Source organism: Orycteropus afer, unplaced genomic scaffold, assembly GCF_000298275.1.
Source record: "Orycteropus afer afer isolate SDZICR_OR568_19922 unplaced genomic scaffold, OryAfe1.0 scaffold00199, whole genome shotgun sequence".
NCBI lineage: Eukaryota > Metazoa > Chordata > Mammalia > Tubulidentata > Orycteropodidae > Orycteropus > Orycteropus afer.
Genome location: NW_006921786.1, coordinates 2,940,229 through 2,964,943, shown reverse-complemented (window position 1 = coordinate 2,964,943; position 24,715 = coordinate 2,940,229). Strand labels below are relative to the sequence as shown.

Genomic DNA, 24,715 nt, shown 5'->3' with positions numbered 1-24,715 from the left:
ACTTGCCTTAGGTCACACAAGATATAGACAAAGCCAGGACTGTCTCCAGAGCCCTAAGCCTGTGCTTTTTTTTCTTCTACAGTAGGCTACCTTCCCAGATCAAATATAGACTAATCTTTTGTATTGAGTCTGCCATTAAAATGCTGCATTTATAAAAAATAACATTTGAATCCTGAAAAATATTTCATTAAAACATAACGTGCTTTCTTGAAAATACTCCAGAGTTAAGTTTTCCCAGGCTCAGGAAGGATGAAAGGAGGATAATGCATATGGGAGGCAACATGTCAACCCTTCCCAGGACAGGCACTTTCTGGGGTCCAGAAGACCAACAACCCTTTCATATTACCTGGGATCCAGCCCATGGATTGCCTGTGGAAGGATTCTGAGAGTGAGAGGCTGGTGGCAGACAAGGTATCTCTGAAGAAAATGGATTGTGTTTGGTGGCAGGGATATTGGAAGCTTCTCCTATGCTTGGAGTGTCATGTGACCCTCATATCTTCTGGGATCCGGGAGGATCTGTGACATACACATCAGGGAATAGTGTAAGTGAAGTGGGACAGTGGCTAACAGCCCACAAAGGTACTGTGAGTTTTTGCCCAGAACAGGAGCCTCTGGGCTAGTGGTAGGCTGGATCAGGAGCTTCAGGGAACCTGCCAGCTGCAGGGACTTTGGGTAGTGACACCTGTGAAAGAGCAGCTCCTCTCCCCTCTCCTCTCTCCGAGGGAGAGCCCTTGGCTACATATCCTGGGGTATCACTGGCAGGGGCAAGTGGTGAAGACCAGTGACACAAATCAAAGACATGAGGAATGTCTGTTTCTTCCATTGTTTTCACTGAAAGCTCTGATTGGGAGAACTGGAGACTACAGCAGGACCAAGGAAAATAAAGTGGGGTGAAGTCAATTGAGGCAGAGAGGTTTGGGGATTAGAATGGAGTAAGGATGAGGACAGGGCCAGGGAGATAAGAAAAAAGAAAGAGTAAACTGACTTAAGAGGCTTTGGTTCAGACAGGAATTTGGGGATGTGATAGTGGAAAGAGGAGAGGATAAATTTGAATTGAGAGAAGAGTTGGAACTTTCTAGGAAGAAGATCACCCAAGACACTGGGCAGAAGCCCAGTTTGGGGGTTAAGCAATTCTTGGCAAAGCCATTGTATCTCATCAGCACATGGAGCCAGTGGTTAACTGGAGGAAGCAAGGCAGGAAAGGCAGAAGGGCTCAAGCTCCCCCACCATTTGAGGCAAAGAATATCAGGAAGGACTTTCAGAATGGAAATGATGGAAGGGGAAAACAGTACAGACCCAAATCCATTCCCATCAGAGCAGTGGGGATGCACAGAATGATCAAAACAAGCAGAAGGAAAACTTAGGCTTTAGGTTTCCCTTGCTAGAGAAGGGGGCCCTTCCTTATGTAGTAGAATCTACTGGTTAGGTTGCGCTGGAAGTCACAACATCTGGGTTCCAGACTCAGAATGTCCTCTTATCTCCTATGTTAACTTCCCTGGTTAACATGGCATTGCACATTCCATAAACTGGATTGGACCAGTGAGTCAATGTGGTCTCTCTGTCTAAGTACAGAAACAGTATTCTAGATTTTGAAACCAGAAACGAAACCCACTGCTATTGAGTCAATCCAACTCACAGCAATCCATTAGGACAGAGTAGAATTTCCACATAGGGTTTCTAGGGTTGTAATCTTTATGGAAGCAGACTGCCATATTTTTGTCCTGCAGAGCGGCCAGTGGGTTCAAACTGCTGACCTTTTGGTTAGGAGCTGAATGCCTTAACCACTGCACCATGAGAGCTCCCAGATTTAAAAAGAGGGACTGAATTGTAGTAACTTTATACACTTCTCACTCTTCCTTTCCCTCCCTCTCCTTCCTCTTTCCCTTTTTTTTTCCCTATCTTCTAGATCCAAAGGTGAAGCAATATACAGGAAGTCCCTAGGTTACAAAAGTCCAACTTTTGGACGACAACTACTTGGCCATTAATGCAGGCCTTCGAACTGGTTCTGTCATGATCAACAAAGTGAAAGAGGAAGAGGCTGGAATGTTCACCATTTGGGTGATTTGTCACAGTAACCAGAACAAAAAAAAATATGGGTCAAAGTCATGGAACAAGAGACTCAGAAGAGGTGTAGTGAGCCCTTTCATTAGCCTTATGCTTGAGATTGGATTATTGGTAGGACAAAGTAGCACAGTCAGCCACCATCTTTGAGCAGGGCACTACCATCTTTGAAGCCTTGCTTTAATATCATGTAAATTTCCTCCACTTTGAAAGATGAACCAACCTCTACCCCTGAAAGATTCTTCATGACAGTCACCTTCACTTACTACATGTGCAGCTTTTAAATTGTTGAGAATGCTTCCAGCTTTTTCTTGCTCTAAAGTAAGGCTAAATAAGAACTGTATGCACCTGTTTCGACTGACCTATAAATTCTTAAAAATGCAGGAAGAGATCTTGTTCATAATCCAGGGGAGTGCATAAATCACTTAAAAGAAGTAGAGGTTCAAGTGGAATTTTCTAATCTGACTGACATCAGAGTTTTTAAAACAAATAGTGCTAAATCTGGGATGAGAATTGTTTTAGAATCAACCTCTCAAACAACCCCTGAGAGAGATGGACACCTTGTCAGAGACTGGGGAAGGAGCCTAGGAAAAGAAGCCTTATTCTGAGGCTGGGAACTCAGATGCATGTGACACTGGATATTATGAGATCATTGGTTGTGTGTGTCACCAGGAGAGAGGATTCTTACTCACATCTGTTCTTTCCCTCCCCACCAGCAGGCAGTATTCAAGAGGACTGGTCAGGGGCTTGATGAGAGTACACTGGGTTAGGAAGGGACCCAGCTGTGAGAAACGGACCTTGTTTCTGGGAGTGACCAACTGTTCTATTCAGATTTCCTCCAGCCCAATCCTGTTGGCCTTGCCTTCTGGAACAAACTCCTATAAACCTGTGGGGACCAGCCCTTAGGAAGGTTTATGTGTTTGTGGGGAAGGAAAGCAGAGTACTATGTCTTCATAGCCTCAAGTGCAGAGATCCTCCCAAGTGGGCAAGTTAAGGGCTGTGTCTACAACCCCTAACCCTTCAGCGCCTCATGATACCTGCGAGGGTTTCTTGTGCACCATGAACAGTGAGCTATGGTGGGGAGGAGACAAGAGCTTTGGAATCTTGAAATAAACAGGAGGAATCAGTTGGTTGACTACTCTGTGGTTCATGGACTTGGTAAGATTAAAAATTCCCAGGGCTGCCATTGAGGAATTCTCCTTCCCTGCCTTTTTTAAAGGAACCATAGGTGCTAAACACAGAATTGGGGGAATATAAAATCCCAGTTTAAGATCTTTGCTTTTGGAATCTGGCTCCAGCCCAGTCTTATTCCCAAGCTATAGCCATGAGACTGGGAGAGTCCATTCTCTGGTCTTGGGGAAATGGAAGCTGGTTTGCTCCCCTCTCAGGCAGCCATCACACCCCACCCACCCCAGGTTGGAAGCAGAGAACAGGCTAGCATTGGCACCCGCTCCCCCCCTTCTATGGACACAGCAGCCTAGGCAAGGATCTGCCTGAAGCTGGAGTGCCCCCTGCAGGTGAGGGACTGATGCAGTGTGGAACTGCCGCATGAGCCCCCAGACTAAGATCCTTGAGTACCATTACTTGCTGTTGCTAATGGGTCTTTGTTACCTTGATCGAGAGGAGGCACTGGGTAGTGGAGTTGCAGAAAGATGGGAGATGGGTAAGGGGAAATGGGTGAGAGTAAGTGATTTCTAAACAGTGAAGAGGCCCAGCAGGTGGGCAGTGACTGAAAAAGTAGTTGGCAGGTGGAAGACCACTGCTGCAGTCCTCCTCATGTGGGAGCTGAGCAGCCCTCTCCAGCAGCCCCTGCCTCCCTCCTGCCTGATGTGGGTGGTGGGAGACAACCAGGAGCCCTGCATGGTGGGGTTAGAGAGCCCCTGAGGCCCAGGGCATCACAGTGCCTTCCCAGCCTGGGCCCTTCGGCCACAGGCAGGCATCTCTGGGGAGCAGAGCAGAGCAGGGGAGGAGAAGGCAGCCTGGGTAGTGGGTCATAGTTCAGACCTAGAGGCCTGGAGAAAGTGTAGATATTATATCAGGTGGCTGTGAAGAGCACCCCAAGGCCTCTGCAACCCATTAATACTCTCCTCTGGGCAGGCTAGGGACTATGCCCTCAGAAAACTCAGGGGTGACACATCTAGGGCTGGGGGAGGAGCAACATCCTCCCCAGAGGAGGGAGTAGGGGACAACATGGGCGAGGCAGCCAGCTAGCTGGAACCAGGCAGGATGTCCAACAATAAGGAGGCAGCTGGAGGACAGGACCCCCTCCTTACCCCTGGGCCTTAGGGGAAGGGCCAGGCCAGGTCAGCGCCACAGGGCCCAGCACAGGAAGGGGCACTTCACGGGGACCCTAGCTCCAGCAGGCAGAAAAGAATCATTATTGTGCTTATGGACACAGCAGCTCCCTGGCTCTGCAAGAGTGAGCAGGCAGTTTTGAGGCACTAGAAGATTCCTGTGATGCGGTTCTAGGTTAATGGATGAGACCGAGTAGCCTATCTGGTCAGCCCACTGACTCTGCCCACTGGCACCCAGACTGGGGTCCAGAAAGGGTCTCCTGGCTGACAGAACCTGCAGCTGAGTATCCAGGAAGGGAGTTGGGGCCTGGAAAGGGGTTGGCAAAGGGGCTGGTGGGGTGAGGCAGGGGCTTGGCCACTCTCCTCACTCCTCCATAACTCTTCTGGAAGAGGGGGAGACGTGCTCTAGATCCTACATCTGAGGTTGGACCACCTAGGCTGTACCCCTGGGGTATGGCTTTCTGGGCAAATGCAGCCCACCCCAACTCCTACAGTGAGGACAAGGGAGGGGGGAAATACAAGCCTAGAAGCTGTGCCCCAGGTCCTCTCCCCACCAATCCCTGCCTTGCTTGCCCAGTGGCCCTGCCCTGCCCCAGTCACACGGTCACTTCGGTCTTGCTGGCTGTGTAGCAGGTGTGGTGGCCCGGGATGTAATGCAACTGTTCCACGGTGTTGTGTCTGCGCGAGGCGAAGGCCTGGCGTTTGGCTGCCGTCTGGCTCTGGCCCAAGGTGGCGTAGGAGTTATTGGAGGCACTGGGATGGGAGTGCATCTTGGTCATACGGTAGCGGTCCATCACAGGTGTGGACACAAAGACGTCTGTGTGTGAGATGGCCCGCGACAGAGACTGCTCAGGGAAGGCCGTCCGCTCTGGGGACAGCAGCGGGTCCTGTGAGTGCAGGCGCTCTGTGGAAAGGAGCTGCTCGTCAGACAAGATGCGGTCATAGGGCATTCCGAACTCATCTGGCAGGCCCCGCTCCAGAGACAGGACCCTGTCCTGTGACATGGCCCGAATGGGCCGACGAGGCCGTTCCCTTGGCAGTGGCTTCTGCTGCTGTGACATCTGGATGACATTGAGGGGGAGGGTGCCACGGGCAGCCAGGTCCGGCAGGTGCCGCCTCCGCATGTAATACTCGTCAGCTTCCTTGTCCGCTACAAAGAAAGACAGAGAAGAGGCAGCTGGGTGACACCACTGCAGAACTAATCTAAGTGGCTTTTACAATCACAGATCTTTTAGATCCTCAGGGATGATAGTTGTTGTTAAAAAGAAAACAAAAACTACACTCACTGCCATTGAGTTGGTTCCAACTGTTCTGACTCAGTGACCCCTCCTTGGGTTTCTGTGGTGCTATCTCTACAGAAGTAGATTGCCCAGTCTTCCTTCTCAAGAGTGGCTGGTGCTTTAAACGACCAGCCTTCTAGTTAGCAGTCAAATGCCTTAGGCGCTGCACCACCAGTGCTCCCTCAAGTCATGCCCAACCCATGGGGACCCCATGCACAGTAGAGTTGGACCATTGTCATCCATGGTGTTTTCACTGGTTGATTTTCAGAAGTAGATTACCAGGCCTTTCTTCCTAATCTATCTTGTTCTGGAAACTCCACTGAAACCTGTTCAGCATCATAGCAACACACAAACCTCCACTAACAGACAGGTGGTGCCTGTGTTATGAGGTGCATTGCCCAGGAATCAAACCTGATCTTCTGCATAGAAAATGGACATTCTGCCACTGAACCACCATTGCTCTCTAGCCCTTTTTAATTTCATGGATTAGGGCATAGAGACCCAGAAAGGTGAAGGCAGTATTTCTCCCACCTTAATGTGCAAAATCTTGTCAAATGCAGATTAAGTAACTCTGGGGTGTGGCTGTGAGTCTGCATTTCCAACAAGCTGCCAGATGATGTTGATGCCCCTGCTGCATGGGCCACACTTAACTGGAAAGAGGTTAAAAGGACTTCCTCGAGGTCCCCAAGGAGTTCATGGCAGAGTGAAACTCCAGCCCCGGCCCCTAAACTCCCACTCTTGTGCTACTTCTACCACACCCTAGTCCTGGGATAGAACGGCTCCCCTGCCTTTTGAAGAAACAACCAAGTAGCAGCCAGACTCGTGCAGAATAAAGTAAGATACTATAAATAGGAGGCACTTGTGAAGTGCTTAGTTGGTAATTTAGGAACATAGTAATACTTTCCATGGAGTAGCAGTCAATGCTCTGGCAGCCAACACGTAGATATTTAAGGTACCCACAGCCACATACTGAGACCACAATATGAGCAGGTGAGTGTAGTCTTACATCTGTACCTCATCCAGGTGCTCCACCCTCCTCTCCATCCAGTAGGCCTAGATCTCTTTAATGTGTGGAAATGCTGACTATTCTTCACTTTTCCCAGAAAATGGAGCCATGCTCCATTATCCCGAGGCATTGTTCAGTGACTATGCAGCCCTGAGAGGAGTATCACAGAAAGTTCTGGCCATTGTTAGCTTCCATTCCAAGATAAGATGGAGAGCAAAGAAGGCCCATAGTTTGAAGAGGGCAAGTGGGGACAGAGGTGAGAGAAAGCCACTTTCAGTTAAACTCCTCCCCATCCAGTGAGCCCCATGAGTTGAAGTGCTGACTCAGATGGGAATGTGGATCTCAGGACTCTATGACCTCTCTTCTACTGCTAGGAAAAATGGACTCTCGTGTTAAGAACAAAACCACGGGCTTATCTATTCTCTTCTCCCATCACACACCTCCCTCTTTATTTTTTGCATTCCATGCCAATCCACTCGGGTAGAGCAAGAGAGTGAGGCCCAGGAGGATTTCTTGGAGGCCCCAAGGGTGACTTAGACCCCAGGAAAACTGCACTTACTTAGCCTCTTCAGAGACGAGTACTTGCTCGGGTTGGTCTTCACTGCAGACTCATAGGAGGGGGGCAGGTGAGCCAAGTTCTGGAAGGAGCGGGAGAAGGAGAGGTCATAGGGCTCAGTGGCTGATGTCAGGATGTTGTTCACCCGTGGCTTCTCTGCAAGAGAAGGAGAGGTGCATTGCATTAGTTTGGTTGAGCACTGTGGCAGGCAGGAGGGAAGGTTCCAGGTTCTGTCTCTTCTATCCCTCACTGTTTTCCCTATCCTGCTTTCCTAGTCTGCTGTGCTAGGACACAGGTGATGCTGGTGACTCAGTTTCCCTCATACTCATTTTTAGCTATCAACAAGTCTGGGACAAGTGCTGTTTTAACTGCTGCTGGCCACAATGGCAATTTATAGTCCTTGAATGGCAACAAGACTCTTAGACAAAACAGTGAACTCTATCCCCTGATCCATCAGTGGGGTTGTTCAATGAAAATTTAAGCCCATTAAAGCGGAGGGAGATCTTAAAATCATCTGTTTCTGTGTACAGGCTCTGTTTCTTTCCTGATAGCTTTAGGCAAGTCTTGCTCTCAGGTTCAGAAAAAGTTGAGTTTCAAGGAGCTGGAGTGAATTGTCTGTATATGCATAGAGAGGTAGGTATAGAACCTAGTTCCACTGAAACTCCAACTGTTGCCCTGTCTTTGATGTCATTCCATCTTTCATGTAGTCCCTCCTGCCCTGGGCCTTTCTCAGCCCTGTACCTAACAAACCACTGTGATTCCCAAAGCCATTTTAATTCCTTTCTCCAAACCCATCTTAATCATCTCTGAGCTGCTGGAGGAAAGATTATGGGGAATTGCTTAGCATATCAACCCCTTCTTCTTTCCCCTAAGAGAATGCCTTGCATTTACAAAATCAGAAGAGAATGGTGTGTTTAATGCCAAACCTGGGGAAAAGAATGAGGGAAGGAATGAAGGAAGGAGTGAAAGGGAAATGAAGTGAAGAATTAATGGGGCACAATGCAGGGTGAACTGGGCTTGGCTTTGGGGTCCAGATTACAGATAACACAGGAGAAGGGAGAGGTAATATAGGTCTGGCTGAGGGAGTAGCAGTGAAGATGGGGGCGGGGGACAGGAAAGAATAGAGGTCCAGGGAAGAAAGAATAGCATGGCTTGATACTTGAATGAGTGGAGGAGACACAACAAGAAGTCATGGCAGATGATAACTGGTTGCCTGGGAAACAGTGGTAGGTACCATTCCTAGAAATGAGATCATTAGGAGGCTATAGTCTGGTCTCATTATCCCTTCAGCATGTTTAGTTTGGGACACCTCAAAGCTAAAGCAGTACCACAAAGGGGGAGGCTCTGCCTTTTAACAAATATGCCAGAGGATTGTGGCTCCCATGCTCCTTGGCAAAGAGTACTGAACCATGGTATACATCAGCACTCTGAACCTTGGGGCAGAGAAAAGCACTCCTAGGCCTGGTCCTAGGGCTGCCCCAAGCAGAGGGAACTACCACTTCTCTATCCTTTCCTGCTGGCACTGCCACCCCCAACATTGGGGATGGAGCCAGGGAAGCCTAGCCAATGAGCTGGTTCACATATGTGAGGGGGTGGGGATGGGGGATGCTCTACATCCCTGAGGGATCAGAACATGCTGTACAGAAAGGAGCCTCCTGGGAATGGATGGGACAGATTCCAGGAAGTGGAGTGGGCAGAAAGCTGGGAGTGCTGCTCACCAGAACTGGGTAATCTCCTCTGATCCCTTAGCTCATATTTCTTTACTTCTGGTCATACTGAGATGGTAAGAACTTCCTTCTATCTGTTGGCATTGTACACCCACCAAAGCCGTCACTCAGTAGTTCATCTACTTCCAAATACATTTCTTGATACTCTTAGCTCCCACTGTTCTCCAGAAAATGTTGATGCTGTGCTTAGGCCAGCTTTTTCTTGCCTTCTGCCTCTGCTATGACTGCTTCTGCTCCTTGTTCATGCTCTACCTCCTACTATAATACCTTCCCATCCTCTTCCTCTGTCCATAGTCTCCTTTCACTGAAGGTCTCCACTATAACAATGTCACAATTTTCCCAAGCCACAATGGCATCTGCTCATGGAGCTCTTAATGCTCTTGAAGTCAGTACCAACTAAACCGTAGTGTCTAAGTGATCTCTAATTATTTGACTTGAGTTAATCTTATTGACCTCCAAAGATTGTACTCTCTTTGACAGCAGAAGTGTTGATTTCCAATTTTTCTGATGCCTTCATAGTGTCTGGCCCCAAATGAGGATCCAGTGAATTCCCTTTGGAATTTAATTGACTAGGCACAGGACCCTTCTTTTAATAGTTGCTCTGCCAGGTTCTGGGAGAAGTACAACATCCAAGGAAGGAAGGAATGCATAGGATAACTGCTCTCACTAGGCTCCCATCAGGCTGCTGAAAGCAGGGACCCCATCTCATCTCTATCTCATTTCACAAATGGTTAACTGAACAACCAAATTGGAAGAGTGAAGACAGGAAGAGAAGGGGGGAAGTATGGCTTCTCCATTTGCATTCAGCAATCTATACTTCTGTTGGCTTCTTCTGGGGAAAAATCAGCTCAGTAATTTCTCTTTCAGAGTATTACTAAGCAAGTGGGGGCTCTCCTGGATTGCCTTTTCTGGCCCTCTTCTTCCTATCACTGCTCTATCACCATGGGCATCCCACAGGCTCCCAGGCTCGCTGCCTCTGCCTTCTGCTTTTTCTTTCAGCATTCTAACACATTGCCCACATGCCCAGAGCTGCTTTTCCTGCCTCTGAGGCATAACTTACATCTTCTGTTCTAACCTCCCTCTGGGCTTTATTCTGCATTTCTAACTGCTTGTTGAATGATTTCCCTTGTATATCCAATAGTTGTATCAAACTCTGGATGTCCAGATGCAAATTCAGCATCAACAACTTTATCACCAATACACACTGGCTGCTTTCCTGATTCCTTAGGTTGTGCTAATAATACTACTAATAAAACAGCTTTCACTGAGTCAGTTGTGACTCATGGCTACCCTATGTATGTTGAGTAGAACTGTGTTCCACAGGGTTCTCAATGGCTGATTTTTTGGAAGTAGATCTTCAGGACTTTTTTCCTTAGGAACCTCCAACTGAACTGCTCTAATTTCAGCTAAAATAAGGGGAAGAAGAAAATGATGTCTTTCCATGGGTAGAATTGAACCTCCAACCTTATGGTTAGCAGCTGAGCATGTTAACCATTAACACTACCTAAAGATTCCAATAATTTCAAATGTCCCATTTGTCTAATCAAACTTGGCTGAATACATTTTACTCATAATTGACTCTCATCAGCCATATTCAGTTAGTAACTTGGTGTTCCCATTTATATGATTGTCTCATGTTCTATCAAGTTGTGAACAGGTACCAAAAATAATTTTTCTCTGGAGTTCTGAATGTTAAGTTGTGATCTCATGAGAGGATGTCATAACCTGCAAAGGAAATGTGGTTTTGTGATCTGTTGGCACTACACTAACACTGCACTGCTCTGCAATTTTCATTGGGCTCCCCTCGGCAAGAGGCTAAAACCTAAATCTCATATTTGGGTTTTGAGTTTTATCAACGTTTGATTAGTTTGAGGATAGATACAGTTTACCAATTATCATGTCACAAGTAAATGATACTATGAGTACATTTGGACAAAGGAAGAGGGTTGCACTCCTTGCCATGGACATAATGGAACTTCTTACTGCAAGAAGTTATCCCAATAGCAAGTAGAAATAGATTAAGAAAAGACTAGCCACATCCCTTTCATGGGAGAAAATGGCTCTGATATCAGAGACAGAAAACACCAAAGGGACAATGGTCAAAAAGTGAGAGTGGAACATAATGGCCTGCTGGGGTGGGGCACATGGCTCCTTACACACACACACTCCTGGCTTCTGTGAGTCAATGGTCATGTGTTTGATGCTCTTTAAACATCAGTGGTTAGAATGGAGCCACTAATGAGATGGAATGAAAAATGCTCTAAATCATCTCTCACCATGTGTAGGGGTCTGAGTAGCACTGCTTAAAATCGGATGGTTATACTGATGATCACCTGAAAGTCATAGAAAAGATATTTTTAAAGAAGAGTTCAGGTATTCTACTGTCTCTCCAACACAACAGCAGTTCTCTTTACCTCCCATGTTCTTCTCAGAGTCAAAGAAGCACTTCGAAAAAGCCCAGTCCTTTGATGCCCTGGAACAGTGACTGGCAGGGAACAGTACATTCAGCTTAAAGAACGTACACCTGCTCTTTCTGTGTCTGTCCTGCAACAGGACTTCCTTTGATGTCATGGTAACCCACCCACAACTCTGGACTGGAATGCCCAGCAATAGAGCTTTTGTGGAAGAGGATGTGGGGAGAAGGATAGGAGGATGAAGATACGTGGGCATTTAAGAAGTAGGCAGACATGAGGTGGGGAACTAGGCAAGGAGACTAGATTCTTTGCCTCACTGTTTTGTTTTGCTTTTGATTAGCCAGGAATTGGATGCCCTGACTTCAGATGCTCACATTTTTTTTTTTCTTTAAATTTTCATTTGTCTTTGGGGTTTTATACACAGGGAGCTCGGGCTTCCTAAGATTCAGCAGGCTGGAGTGAAATGCCCACTGTCCTGGATCAGGAGTCCTGGGTTCTAAGCTCTATTCTGCCTCTCAGTTAAACATTCCAATATTTCAAAATCATTTCCTTCAATTAATAATGCAAAAGTCCACCTGGATTGAATGAACCACAAAATTAATATAGCCATAGTTGCCAAAGCCTGGAATTCAAGATACTCCAAGGTCTTAAATTGAGATGATAGAGTGAAGATTTGGCTTATCCCTAAAGTACACTCCAGCATTATATTATAGTTTCAGCTCAGCCCTGTAGTCTTGTTTTTCATTGATGCATGCACCTAATTTCAGCTAAAACAAGGGAAAGAAGAAGATGATGTCTTTCCATGGATTACAGCTCTGTCATCCTAGCAGGGCTAGATTATCTGCTTCCATTTCCTTAACCATCTTGTTGAAACCATCTTTCCTACTATTACCACTATACTCTCTGGCTACTTAGTCTATAACTCCTTTACTATATCCCTTTTATTGTACTATCTTTAAATACTGGAGCCCAGCAGGGACAGGTGTCTTCATGAGGAGTTCATCTCTGCTTCAGTGCTTCCATCTTCTTACCTAAATTGATAGTTCCTATGTCTACATGTCTAGCCTGAGGTTCATCTGATCTGCAGAATTAGATTTTCAGCTGCCTATGGACATACCTTTGAAATTCCTGCCTTTACCCCAAATTACTAAAGTCACAAAGTGAGCTCATCATTTTCTTCTCCAATGTTCAAACTTCTGCCAAGGGGTTCAAATATTCCATATATTTAGACCAGGAGTCTCCAGTCATCTTCACCATTTCCTTCCCTTCATTCTTCATACTCAAGGAGTCCTGAAGTCTTGTTGATTCTTTGAAATGTCTCTCATATGCTTCTTTTCCTCCCTGATCCTATACACATCTCCTAAATCCAGGCCCAGGTACCTTTACTATCAGTCACTTAGCTCTGTTGTCTGTGGCTGTTTCCCAGATAATTCACCCTTTATGCTCCCACTGGAAAAATTTTCCCAAACCAGTGGAATCATCACACCATTCCCTTGGTTAACACCAAACCTTTAAAATAGTCAAACACACACCATTCAATGGGGATATGAATCTGGGCAGTAGGACAGAATTGCTCACGTGAAGATACTGTTTTGCTAATATTTGACTCTTCCTAAATTGGCATTAAAGGAAAAAAATTAAACTTAAAATGAAAATTAAGTTATATCCAAGGAAGAAACTATTTGCCAAAGGTTGAATCACTTCTTCATTGGCCTGGATTTACAGAAGTGAGGATTAAGAAAGGGAAATAAAGGATTTTTATGTTTGTCCTCCAGAAGCAAGGTGAAAACCATTTTCATTTTATGTATGTTTTTAAGCAGTATGGCAGCATTACAGAAGTGATTCCAAGAAATGGGAGTCCCCAGCTTGAATGGTATAGAGTGAGAGTCAGAGAGATACATTTCTAATTTTCCATCTCATAGTCTGTGTGTCACCAGGAAAGGGAGGAAATTCAGATGCAGATGATATGTTCTAGTAACCAGTTCTGCTCCAAACTCTGTGCTAAACATTTAAAAAGTGAATTCTCACAATGATTTTTGAAAGAGGAGTAGAGTAGAGTAGAATGGATATATATTATTGGCCTACTGTTTGCCAACATTATATAAAATGCTAGGTATTTTCTTTAATTATTATAATTTTTTAATAGATAAAGTCACGAATAGGATAAACTCAAACTCTGCCATCAAAACAATTCCGACTCACAGCAACCCCCATTGGGTTTCCAAGGCTGTAAATCTTTACGACAGTAGATCGCCCCATCTTCCTTCCATGAGCAGCTGGTGGGTTTGAACTGCTGACCTTCTGGTTAGCAGACTTATGCACTATACCACCAGAGCATGTATTTTTTATTTCAACTCCAGTGCTTTTCTTTTTGTTTGAATCTTACTTAAAAATGTTTTGCTAATGTTTGATTTTTCTTACATTGGTATTAAAAGAAAATAATTAAGATGAAAATTAAGACTGCCCTAAAATAACCACTGTGACATTTTGTTGTATTTCCTTTTGTTCCTTCCCAATAAATGACTACATGTGTTTACACACGCACACACACACACATACACTTACTTAAACAATATTGCACTCAACCTTTTGCATTTGTTATTTTGCATAGTGAAAATCAGATTAGAGTTCTTAAAATGGAGGAAAACATGGCGATTTGATCCACACACTTGTGCAAAATGACAAATGTATGAGATTATTTAATGCAGCAAAAAGTGTTAAAACATAAAACATTTGGCATTATAATAATTTTAAAGTATACAATTTAGTGCTATTAATTATATTCACTATATCATACAAACATCACCACTATCTGTTTCTAAAAGTTGTTCCTTGCTCTGAAGACTCAGTACCCCTTCAGCAACACCTCTCCATTTCTCCTGTCCCCATGCCCCCATAACCACTAATAAACTCTTTGTCTCTATGCATTTGCCTATCCTAGATATTTCATCTCAGTGGAATCATACAATATTTGTCCTTTTGTATCTGATTTATTTCATTCAGCATGTTTCCAAGGTTTATCCATGTTGTGTGTATCAGAACTTCATTTTTATTTAGTGTCTGAATAATATTCCATTATATGTATATAGGAGCTCCGGTAGCATAGTGCCTAAGGCACTTGACTGCTAACCAGAAGACTGGCAGTTCAAACCCACCAGCCACTCCTCAGAAGGAAGATTGGGCAATCCTACTTCTGTAGTGATACTGCCTCAGAAACCCAAGGAGAGGTCTCTATGAGTTGGGGCCGACTCGATGGCACGTAACAACAACAACATTTGTATATGCCACATTTCGTTTATCCATTCATCTAGTGGCATAGGTTGTTTGTACCTTTTGGCTATTGAAAATAATGCTACAGTGAACATTGGTGTATAAGTATTAATTTGAGTCCCTGTTTTCAAGTCTTTTGTATATAATTCTAAAAGCATGCCCTTATGTATATGTACATATACACACATATATATGTATAGTTTCCCCACATGCAAGCATGCCAAATAAACTTTTAAATCTTTTCTTAATACTTAATGAACAACATGTGGTTGTTGTTCTCTTGTTGTGAAATATTCTTTGAAATATTTGTATCGTTTCACAATAGTCTTTCTAGATATAATTTAAGCACAGTACATTTATTTAAACATAATGCATCCCCCTACCGTTGGGTATTTAGATTGTTTAAAATTTTATTGTTGTCACACTTAACCACCATGTACATAAATCTTTCTGCCCACTGCCATTGAGTCGATTCTGGCTCGTAGCAATTCCCATAGGGTTTCTAAGGCTGTAAATTTTTATGAAAACAGACTACCTCATCTTTCTGCTGCAGAGTGCCTGGTGTGTTCAAACCACTGCCCTTTTGGTTAGCAGCCCAATGCCTTAATGGTAGTGCCATGAGAGCTCCTTCCATAAACCTTTAGCAATATGTCATTTCCCTAGGCTAATAACTAAAAGGGAGTCCCTGGGTGGTGCAGTAACACCCTCAGCTGTTAACTGAGAAACTGGAGGTTCAAAGCTAGTAGCCAGAGGCACCTCAGAAGAATGACCATGTTGAAAACTTAGCCATTGAAAACCCTATTGAGTACAGTTCTACTCTGATGCACAGTGGGTCACCATGAATCAGAGTCAACCCCATGGCAACTACTTTTAATAACTAAAAACAGCAGTTCTAGATCAACAGGCTTATATAGTACCAGTTGCCTACTGATGTGTCTATACATTGATAGATTTCTTCATAGTGAACCATTCATGCATGCCTGGGAAATGCCCTATTTGATATGGTGTCTTACTATTTCATTACAATAATGGATTCTATTTAATTCCTATTTATATAGGTATACTTATAAATAAAATTTATATCTTTTCTGTGCTGACGCTGTCAGGATTTTTTATCAAGATAATGATTTTGTAAAGGCAAATGAGAAGCATTCCTTACTTTGTATGCTCTGAAACTACTACTATAGTATATGAATTATCTGTTCTTTCTTTGTAAGCTTGAAGAAATGCAAGAGTAAAAACACCTGGTGTCTTTTTGGGAGTCAGCTTTGTTTGTGCTAGGAACTTGTGTTATTTCACTGACTGCATAACAATAACTGCAAGAAGCAGATAAGATCATCACCAATTTAGAGATGAGGAAAATGAGTTTAGAGAGGTTAAATAATTTGCCAAATTTACATCACCAGCAAGTGAAGACAGGCATTAGAGCCCACATTCCTCATCCTTAACCATTAAGCTATACTGCCTTCTCATACTTTAATGTTATTTTCTTTACATATTGATTCACTTGAGTTTTCAAATTCTAAATTCAATTTTGAAATTTCTATTTTTCCTTAAAAAAACCTATCCACTGGAAACTTTCAACTCTATATCCTAATTCATTTTTTGCCTACTTAATCCATCAAAAATCAAGGGTAGTCTGTTAAGGTCTCCTGCTACCATTGTATTTCTGTCAATTTCTCTTTGTATATGTTACCTAATATTTTTATATATATTTCATAGCTACATTATTCATCACAAAAAGACTCATGATGGTTATGTCTTCTTTGTGGAGCGTACCCTTTCTCAACATTAAAAAACTCTTTCTGTTCTATTTAATGTGCGCCCCCGCCCCCCGCTTAAATCCCTTTGTTCTGGTATTTATATTGCCCGCCCAGCTTTCTTTTCATTTGCATTTATTTGATAAATGTTGCATCTTCTTTTATATCTAACCTTTCTGTGTCATAGGATTTTAATGTTGTCTCTTCATGAAGGGATACATTTTTTAAATCTACTTTATGTGTTTTGGTATTTTTGGGGTTATCTTGACAGCTAAAAGTGATTCCTCCTCCCTTCTTTATATCAGAGTACCCTCCTAGTCTTGCTATAATACAGTAGGGCCCTGCTCCCATCCATGTAGCCCAAGCCTCTGATCATGGTTTATTTTACCAGGTTTAAGTGTCTGACTTAACAGCTCTGCCCCAGAAATTAGGAATTATTATGAGAGAGAGATTTGGTCTCTCTGTATGGATGGACCCACAGCAAATAACTAGTTAACTGTGGGCAATCATGTGGATTTGGAAAAGAGAGGGGGTCAGTCTTTAGAGCATGCACATTGTATTTTCTAAAAACGGCCACAGTAATATTTCTAGTTGCACACGTTCTTCCTTGGCATTTCTCCATTAAGTGAGAGTGTTTTTCCCTTCTGGAGTCTGTGAAGCCTTGTGATTGTCTCAGTGGATATAATGCAGCAGGAATAACAATGTGTGACCTCCTAGGCTACGTCAAAAAAGGTAATGTGGCTTCCACCTGGCTGTCTCTCTCTCTCTCTCTCTCAGCATCTACAACCCTCATCCTTAAAATCCAACCAACACATGGTAAGGAAGAGGCTACATGTTGGTGCTGTTCCTGACAGTCCAGCTAAAGTCTCAGTCAGTAGCCAGCATCAACTTCCAGACCCGGGAGTAAATGAGATGTCAGTTGATTCTAGCCCCTAGCCTTCCAACTATCCAAGCTGAAAACATGTAGAACAAGGATGAGCCCAAGTTGCAGATTTCTGAGCAAATAAATGTTTTTATTTTGCCATTTTTTAAAAATTAAACTTTTTTAATAAGATAGTTGTAGATTCACATTCAGTTGTAATAAATAATACAGTGAGATCCCATGTTCCTTTTACCAAGTTTCCCCAATGGTAACATCTTACAAAATTATAGATGAATGTCATAGCCAGGATCTTGACACTGATAGAGTCAAGATCCAGAACGTTCCTATCACCACAGGATCCCTTAGAGTACCCTTTTATAGCCACACCCACTCTCTTCCCACATCCATCCCTTCCTTAACCCCTGGCAACCACTAATATAGTTCTTGCTTTCTATAATTTTGTCATTTCAAGAATGTTATGTAAAAGAAATCATACAGTATGTAACCTTATGATTTTTTTTTTTTTCACTCAGCAAATTCTTTAGAGATTCATCCAAGTTATTCTGTATCACAATAATTCATCCCATTTTATTGCTGGGAAGTATTCCATGGTATGGAAGTACCACATTTTGCTTAACCATTCACCTATTGAAGGACATAGGTAATGTTTCCAATTTTTGAATATTACATATAGCACTGCTGTAAACATCTGTATGCAAATTTTTGTGTCAGCATAACTCTTCATTTATCTTGGACAAATGCCCAAAAGCCCAACTGCAGAGCTCTATCATATCTGTGTTTTAGCTGTTTTTTTTTTCCTTAGAATCTGCCAAACTGTTTTCCAGAGTTGCTGTACCGTTTTACATTCCCACCAGCAATGTATGAGTGTCTAGTTTCTCCACATCCTTGCCAGTATTTGGTGTTATCACTATTTTTTAATTTTAGCCCTTCTAGTAAGTGTGTAATGATAGCTCATTAGGATATTAATTTGCATTTCCCTAATGTCTAATGGTCTAGAACCTCTTTACATGTTCATATTTTTACAGGGGCAATTTTTCCATGAAACATTCTTTCATTTCCTTTGCCCATTTTCTAATTGTATTGTTCATGTTTTTAGTATTGCATTTTGAGAATTCTTTTTTATAATCTCAATAATGTGCCACTGTCAGATTTACAATTTGCAAATATTTTCTGCCAGTCTTTGGAGCCTTGTCATCCTCTTAACAGGGTTTTGCAGACCAAATACATTTTTTGAGGAAATACAATGTATCATTTTTTTCTTTTATGGATTGTATTTTGGTGTTACATCTAAGAACTCTGCCTAGCCTTAGATCTGAAAAGTTTTCTCTTCTTTTTGAAAAGTTTTACAGTTTTATATTTTACATTTAAGCCTGTGATCCATTTTGAGTTAATTTTGTATAAGGTTTGAGACTTGGATATCTGGTTGCTCCAGCATCATTTGTTAAAAAGACAATCATTACTCCATTGAATTCTTTTGCATCTTTGTCAAAAATCAGTTGGCCATCTTTGTGTGAATCTAGTTCTGGGTTTCTCTTCTGGTCCCTTGACTTATGTGTCTATTTCTCTGCCAGTACCACATAGGCTTGATTACATAGTGTGGCTATAAGGTGAGTCTCTAAATCAGTAGATTTATTGTTAATTGTTGGTGTGGAAGGGAGAAAAGAAGAATTCACGATGTACAAAGAATAGGAAGGCTAATAGTATCCTTGACTTTGCCTGGGGCTTCTCCCCAGGCTGATGTGTATAAAACCAAAAAATCAAACCCATGAAATTGTGTTGACTCTGACTCATGGTGCCCATGAGAACTGCTCCACAGGTGGTTTTTGGCTATAAAATCTTTAAGAGATAGAGCTCTAGACCTTTCTTCTATAGTGCTACTGGGTGGGTTTGAACTGCCAACCTTTAGGTTAGTACCCATTGCCATCAAGTTCAGTGCAAACAGCTTGTGTCACCCTCAGTACCACTTGTTATACATATGGTCTGTTAAGTGGCATCCTGTCTCTCCTTGTACTTATCAATTGATCACATCTCCACTCCCTCAATCACCAGTGTCTCCCTTCCTCACCCCCTTTTAATGACTCCTAGGTCTTGGCACAGTGCCCAGTGTGGGCCATCAACCTTCGTGATGGATTGAGCTGGATAACATGACAATTAATTAACACTCAGGACTCATTGATCAATATGCTGACAAGAGTATAAAATGATGAAACAATTTCCAAGGCTGCTTCAAGGGACCAGAGAAGCAAGGCAGGACTTTCTGCCCATTGAGAACATGTGGAGGACCAGTGGTTAACAGTCTTTTTAAAATCTGAACTTTACCCTCACCTCTGCAGCTGAAGCTGATGACCCAAGTGTGATGCTCTTCACTGTGGCTGTTGGTATCTGGTTTTCACTGCTAAGAGATGTTAGTTTTCTCTGGGGAATAGACAAACTGTCAGTGCATGTATGTGTGCATGTCATATATGTGGACATGTATTTGTGTGTATGTGTGTTTATGTGTCACATATGTGTGTGTTTGGAGTGGGCTGGGGTGAAAGGGGAGAAGAGTGAACTTGGTGTCGCACATTCTTAGGGATAGTTGAGTGACATGTAGCAAAAGCGATTTCTGTTTAGTAAGTCAGAAAAATGATAGGGTACAAAAAATATACAAAGACACAAATGATGACTTGAGCAATGGGGTCCTAAGAATACAAAATGAAGAAGCAATATGCATATTGGTTATGGATCTCACGTCTGGGGCTTTATCACCATACTCCTGAATTTCTATAATAACTCCTTACTGTCTCCCTGCCTCCATTCTCTGTCTCTGGGTCCACCCTGTCCATCTCTAGTAGTAGATTAGTCTTTTTCAATTGCTAATACCATCCTGGTACAAGTATTGTGAACTGATGAGACAGTGGTTGTTCAGTGGTAGAATTCTCACCTTCCATGCAGGAAACTAGGTTTGATTCCCAGTCAATGCAGTTATGTGCAGTCACCACTCAACTGTCAGAGGAGGTTTGTGTGTTGTTGTGGTGATGTACAGGGTTCAGGGGGCTTCCTGACTAAGATGGACTAAGGAGAAAAGTCTAGCACCCTACTTCCAAAAATCAGCCAAAGGAGACCCTATGTACCACAAAGGTCTAATGTACAACCGATTGCAAATTTGGTGCAGTAGTGGTCAGAATTTTTTTCTGTTGTACATGGGATGGCCCTGAGTTGAGTCCAACTTGATGGCAGCTAACAACAGCAAATTAGGAACTACTAACAGCTTAAAGAAATCCCTGGGTGGTGCAAATGGTTAAACTCTCAACCATTAGCCAATAGTTCTAACTCACCCAAAGGCGCCTTAGAAAAAGGCCTGGCAATCTACTTCTGAAAGGTCACAGCCTTGAATACTCTGTAAAATGCAGTTCTATTCTGAACACATGGGTTGCCATGAGTCAGAATTGATGGCAGTTATCAATAACAACCACCACCAATAGTTTAGAGACTAAATCCAAAGACTTTTAAACTTTAGTGTACATTAAGAATTCCCTGGGGAGCTTGTTAAAAATATTCTGCCCACTTCCTTCCCCAACATACACAATTAATTCTGATTTACCTGGAATCAGAATTTGAAAAAGCAACCTAGGTGATTCTATTGCAGCTGGACCACACTTTATGAAATGTTGCCAGCATAACTCCACAATCACTGCTCTCCACAGTCCACACCCATTTCATCTCACCCAACATGTCAGCAGAGCCCCTGTGACTCCAGGACTCTTTTGCCCTCTGCCCTCCCCTCCTCCATTATCACCTTGGTCATTTTCTCAGAAACATCTTCCACATTCTCCTCACTGCACCCAAACCATTCTAATCCTTGAAGATAGAACTCCAGTTTCATCTTCATAAAAGTATTCTCTAGTCACAATGATGTTCCTCACCCTTTTGACGATTAAAACATTGACTATTTGCTTTTGGTACTTAATCATATATTATTTTGCTTTATTACTTCTCTGTCATGTGAACATCCATTCACATGTTCACAGGTGACTAAATTCTTATGCAGGTAAAGCACTTCTCCCCATTGAACTTTTCTGGAAGTTGAGATGCATCACACGTCTTATATTTGCCTTAGCACGGTACTCCCAGGCTCCCAGGAGATACCTATAAATATTGTGAATGAATGAAAAAATGAATCCATTCTTGAGGCAGATGAAAATGGGCATGAGGCCATGGTGATAATGCTTGACTGCATCTACTACTTTCCTTCTTGTTTTCTCCTCCATCCTTAAGGCCCAAACCAAACCAAACTCACTGCTGTGGAGTCAGATCTGACTCATAGTGACCCCTCCTTGGGTTTCCGAGGCAGTGTCAATACAGAAGTAGATTGCCCAACCTTACTTCCAAGGAGTGGCTTGTGGGTTTGAACCACCAGCCTTCTGGTTAGCAGTCAAATGCCTTAGGCACTATGCTACCAGCCCAGGCAGCAGATTTCCTGGGTCTGTACCCAACTGTGTGGGTTGTAATATTTTACATGTGTCTGAGAGTGAGTGTGTGTGCAGGGGGATAAAGTGCACTTCCTCTTCTCCACCTCAACTCCAGCTCTCACTTCCTACTTCATCTTGGGAATTAGTTGCCATTCTAATGCATCCCAACTCAATCTTTGTCATCTCTGTGGCATGAAAGAGTCAACATAGAGAGGCAGGCTCTGTGAGTCATGGTGCCTGAAGTTGTGAGTGCTCTGAGGATGGTACAGTGAGGTCACTGATTCCTGTGCTCTTATCCACTCTCCCTCCTCCTTGGTCTACTCTCTCCCCCTAGAATCTCTGATCCCAGCTCCTCTTGTGCCTGCCCCTGAGCATCCAGCTTTGTGGGAGCACCGCCTCAGCTGTCCTGCTGAGCTTCCCCACTTCTGGCAGAGATTTTCATTTTCAGTTCTGCCTGAGAAAACAGCATCACATGAGTTGTCATGCACACAGGAAAACAATGTGTCTTCTGCCGGTTCTGTTAAAAAGACACACTTTAGGTTTCCCTGGGAGAGCTGCCTGCCACCTGCCGGGATCCACTTCTTTGGGACAGCTTTGGCTCAAGTGAGACAGAGACACTGGGGCTGTTTGTTCTGCTGGTTGTTATGATAATTACTACAAAATGAGGATTTACAAGCCCCTATGAGGGACTAATCCTCCTCTTGGCAGTAAGGAAGATTGGAGCTTATTTATGTCTTTCTCTGGGTAGCACAAACAGAACTAACTGAAAGGTTGGAAAGTCGAGTCCACTCAGAAGTATCTTAGAAGAAAAGCTTGGAGATTGGCTTCCAAAAGATCACAGCCTTAAAACCCTATGGAGTGTAGTTCTACTGGGATCCCCGTGGCATTGCCAATGGTCAGAACTGACTTGGCAGCAACTGGTTTGGTTTGGTTTAGAGATTGTCCCTGAGAGTTATTTAAATTACATCCATGGAAAGATGGTCTTGGAATGCCCAGGTATGGCCTAGGAGTAAGAGCACCAGGTGAGTGATGAAGTAGAGCTGGGAAAGGATGGGATGGTCTCAGCCTTTGACACAATGCCAAGTGAGCATTTCATGTAGGCTGCCTAACAGGGTCTAAAGTCTATAATGTTCCCTAAGAAGTCAGGCTATAGTGAGATTTTTTGTGTGTGTGTGTGAAAATATATATAGCACAACTTTTGCCAATTCCTCATTTTTCAGGTATACAACTTAATGAAATCAATTACATTAATCATGTTGTGCAACCATCACCCATAATTGTTGCCAAATTTGCCATCACCATAAACAAACTCACTGCTTCGTAAACATAACTCCCTCCTTCTTCTGCCCTTCTGCCCCTGGTAACGACTAATGAACCTTGGTTTCTATACATTTGCCTATTCTTACTATTTCATATAAGTGAGATCATTACAGTATTTGTCCTTTTGTGATTGACTTACTTCCCTCAGCATGTTCATCCATGTTGTAGCACTGTTGAGAGATTTTATGGAACATTCATGACTCTTCTTACCACCACCCATGGGGCACCCCATCTTCCAATCCCCTGAGTTCTGATTTAGGCACCCAACACATTACTGGGTGACGCAAAGTGCCTCAGTGTTGCAAAAGGCAACTCAAGTTGAAATAACTGGAACAGAGGGGTAATTGATATTTAGAGGGTGTGGAGTCTTTTGGGAAACCCCAAAATATCTCATACAAAGTAGGACCTGCATCTATCCTGTAACTACAATGAGTATATCTGACAAACTATTATATTTCACTTTAAGAAGTGAGATTTTCTCTGATCTAGCTTCATTTTTAACTTTCATGTTTATTCTTTGCACTATAATACCAATTAGAGGAAATTAAAAATCTAGTGCCAGTCCCAAGAAACCCAGGCACTCTAGCTTAGTATAAATGGATTTTTTTAAGTATTTGGACAAAGATGTCTTGTAAGACAATAGGATTTTCCCCTACCACCTGTCATTTGTTGTGTAAGACACTGTGCTAAATGATTTCCAAATATCATGTCATTGTAACCTAAAAATTCCATGAGGTCAGTCACTTTTTACAGATGATATTGAGTTGCCCAAGGCTGCACAGAAAATAAGTGGTTGAACTCAGATCTTAAAACTCCAAACACAGAGCTCTTGAACTCTACACTGTACTGTCATTTTGCTAGAATGTGCAGACAATAGAATCAGCAACAGCATGAACTATCGAGCTGGACTGAGTTTCCTTAGGAATATAAGCTCTCTTGATTTGGAAACTGGTAATGGCTGATACTTGGAGAATACCTCAGGCAATTTCTAATCTACAGGGTGTGTCCTTATAGCACCAACCACTCTATGAAGGTTACCCCTGATTCAGCCCAGAGCAATGCAGCTCTTCCTAGACCTTGCATCTCTTGACAGCAGTCTAATAGCTTCCCATTGCAGCCTTCTGCTCCTTTGCCTACTGGTGCATGCAGCTTGCAGAAACATGGGCCTCACTGCCAGGGAAGGTGCTTAGACATTTGAGATGAGGGATGCAGGCAGTGAGTGCTTTCTTTGTTTGGATCTTCACACAGAACACTGCTCTGAAAGCAGAGCATAACAATGAGTTATAGCCCTTGGGAGAATTGTGAACTTGCCAGGCATCCTCTCTCCTCCCCTGCCTGCTTTCCTGTCCCATGCACCCAGCCCCTTAATTGGCCTTTCCATGAGTTCCTTTCATATACAATTGTCAGTCTTATGTGCTCTATTTCTACTTGGAATGTCTCTTGCCCCACTGCCCTTGTTCAACTTTTATGCATCATTCAAGGCCAGCTGAAATGCCACCTCTTCCATTGCAGTTTTTTCCAACTAGCTGGAGGCGATCTCTTCTTGCTGTGTGCACGCTCATGCTGTTATTTCTGGTGGACTTAACCACTTTTTGCATTGTCGTATAATCACATATGTACATGCTTTGTCTCTGCTAGCACATTAAGTTTCTTGATGATGGCAAGGAATAGAGGATTCATCTTTTCATTTCCC

At 43.2% G+C, this 24,715-nt stretch overlaps 1 protein-coding gene across 1 annotated transcript in view; it reads right to left on the bottom strand.

Moving 5' to 3' along the window:
• Positions 1 to 4,951: 4,951 nt before the first annotated feature.
• Positions 4,952 to 24,715, bottom strand: part of SHISA6 (shisa family member 6) — a 530,517-nt gene continuing 510,753 nt past the window's right edge. Inside the window, exons 6-8 of the mRNA XM_007948061.2 lie at positions 11,201 to 11,257; positions 7,201 to 7,353; positions 4,952 to 5,505 (exon numbers count right to left, since the gene is read on the bottom strand). Of these exons, the coding sequence (XP_007946252.1) occupies positions 4,952 to 5,505; positions 7,201 to 7,353; positions 11,201 to 11,257 (764 nt within the window). The remainder of the gene's footprint in view (positions 5,506 to 7,200; positions 7,354 to 11,200; positions 11,258 to 24,715) is intronic.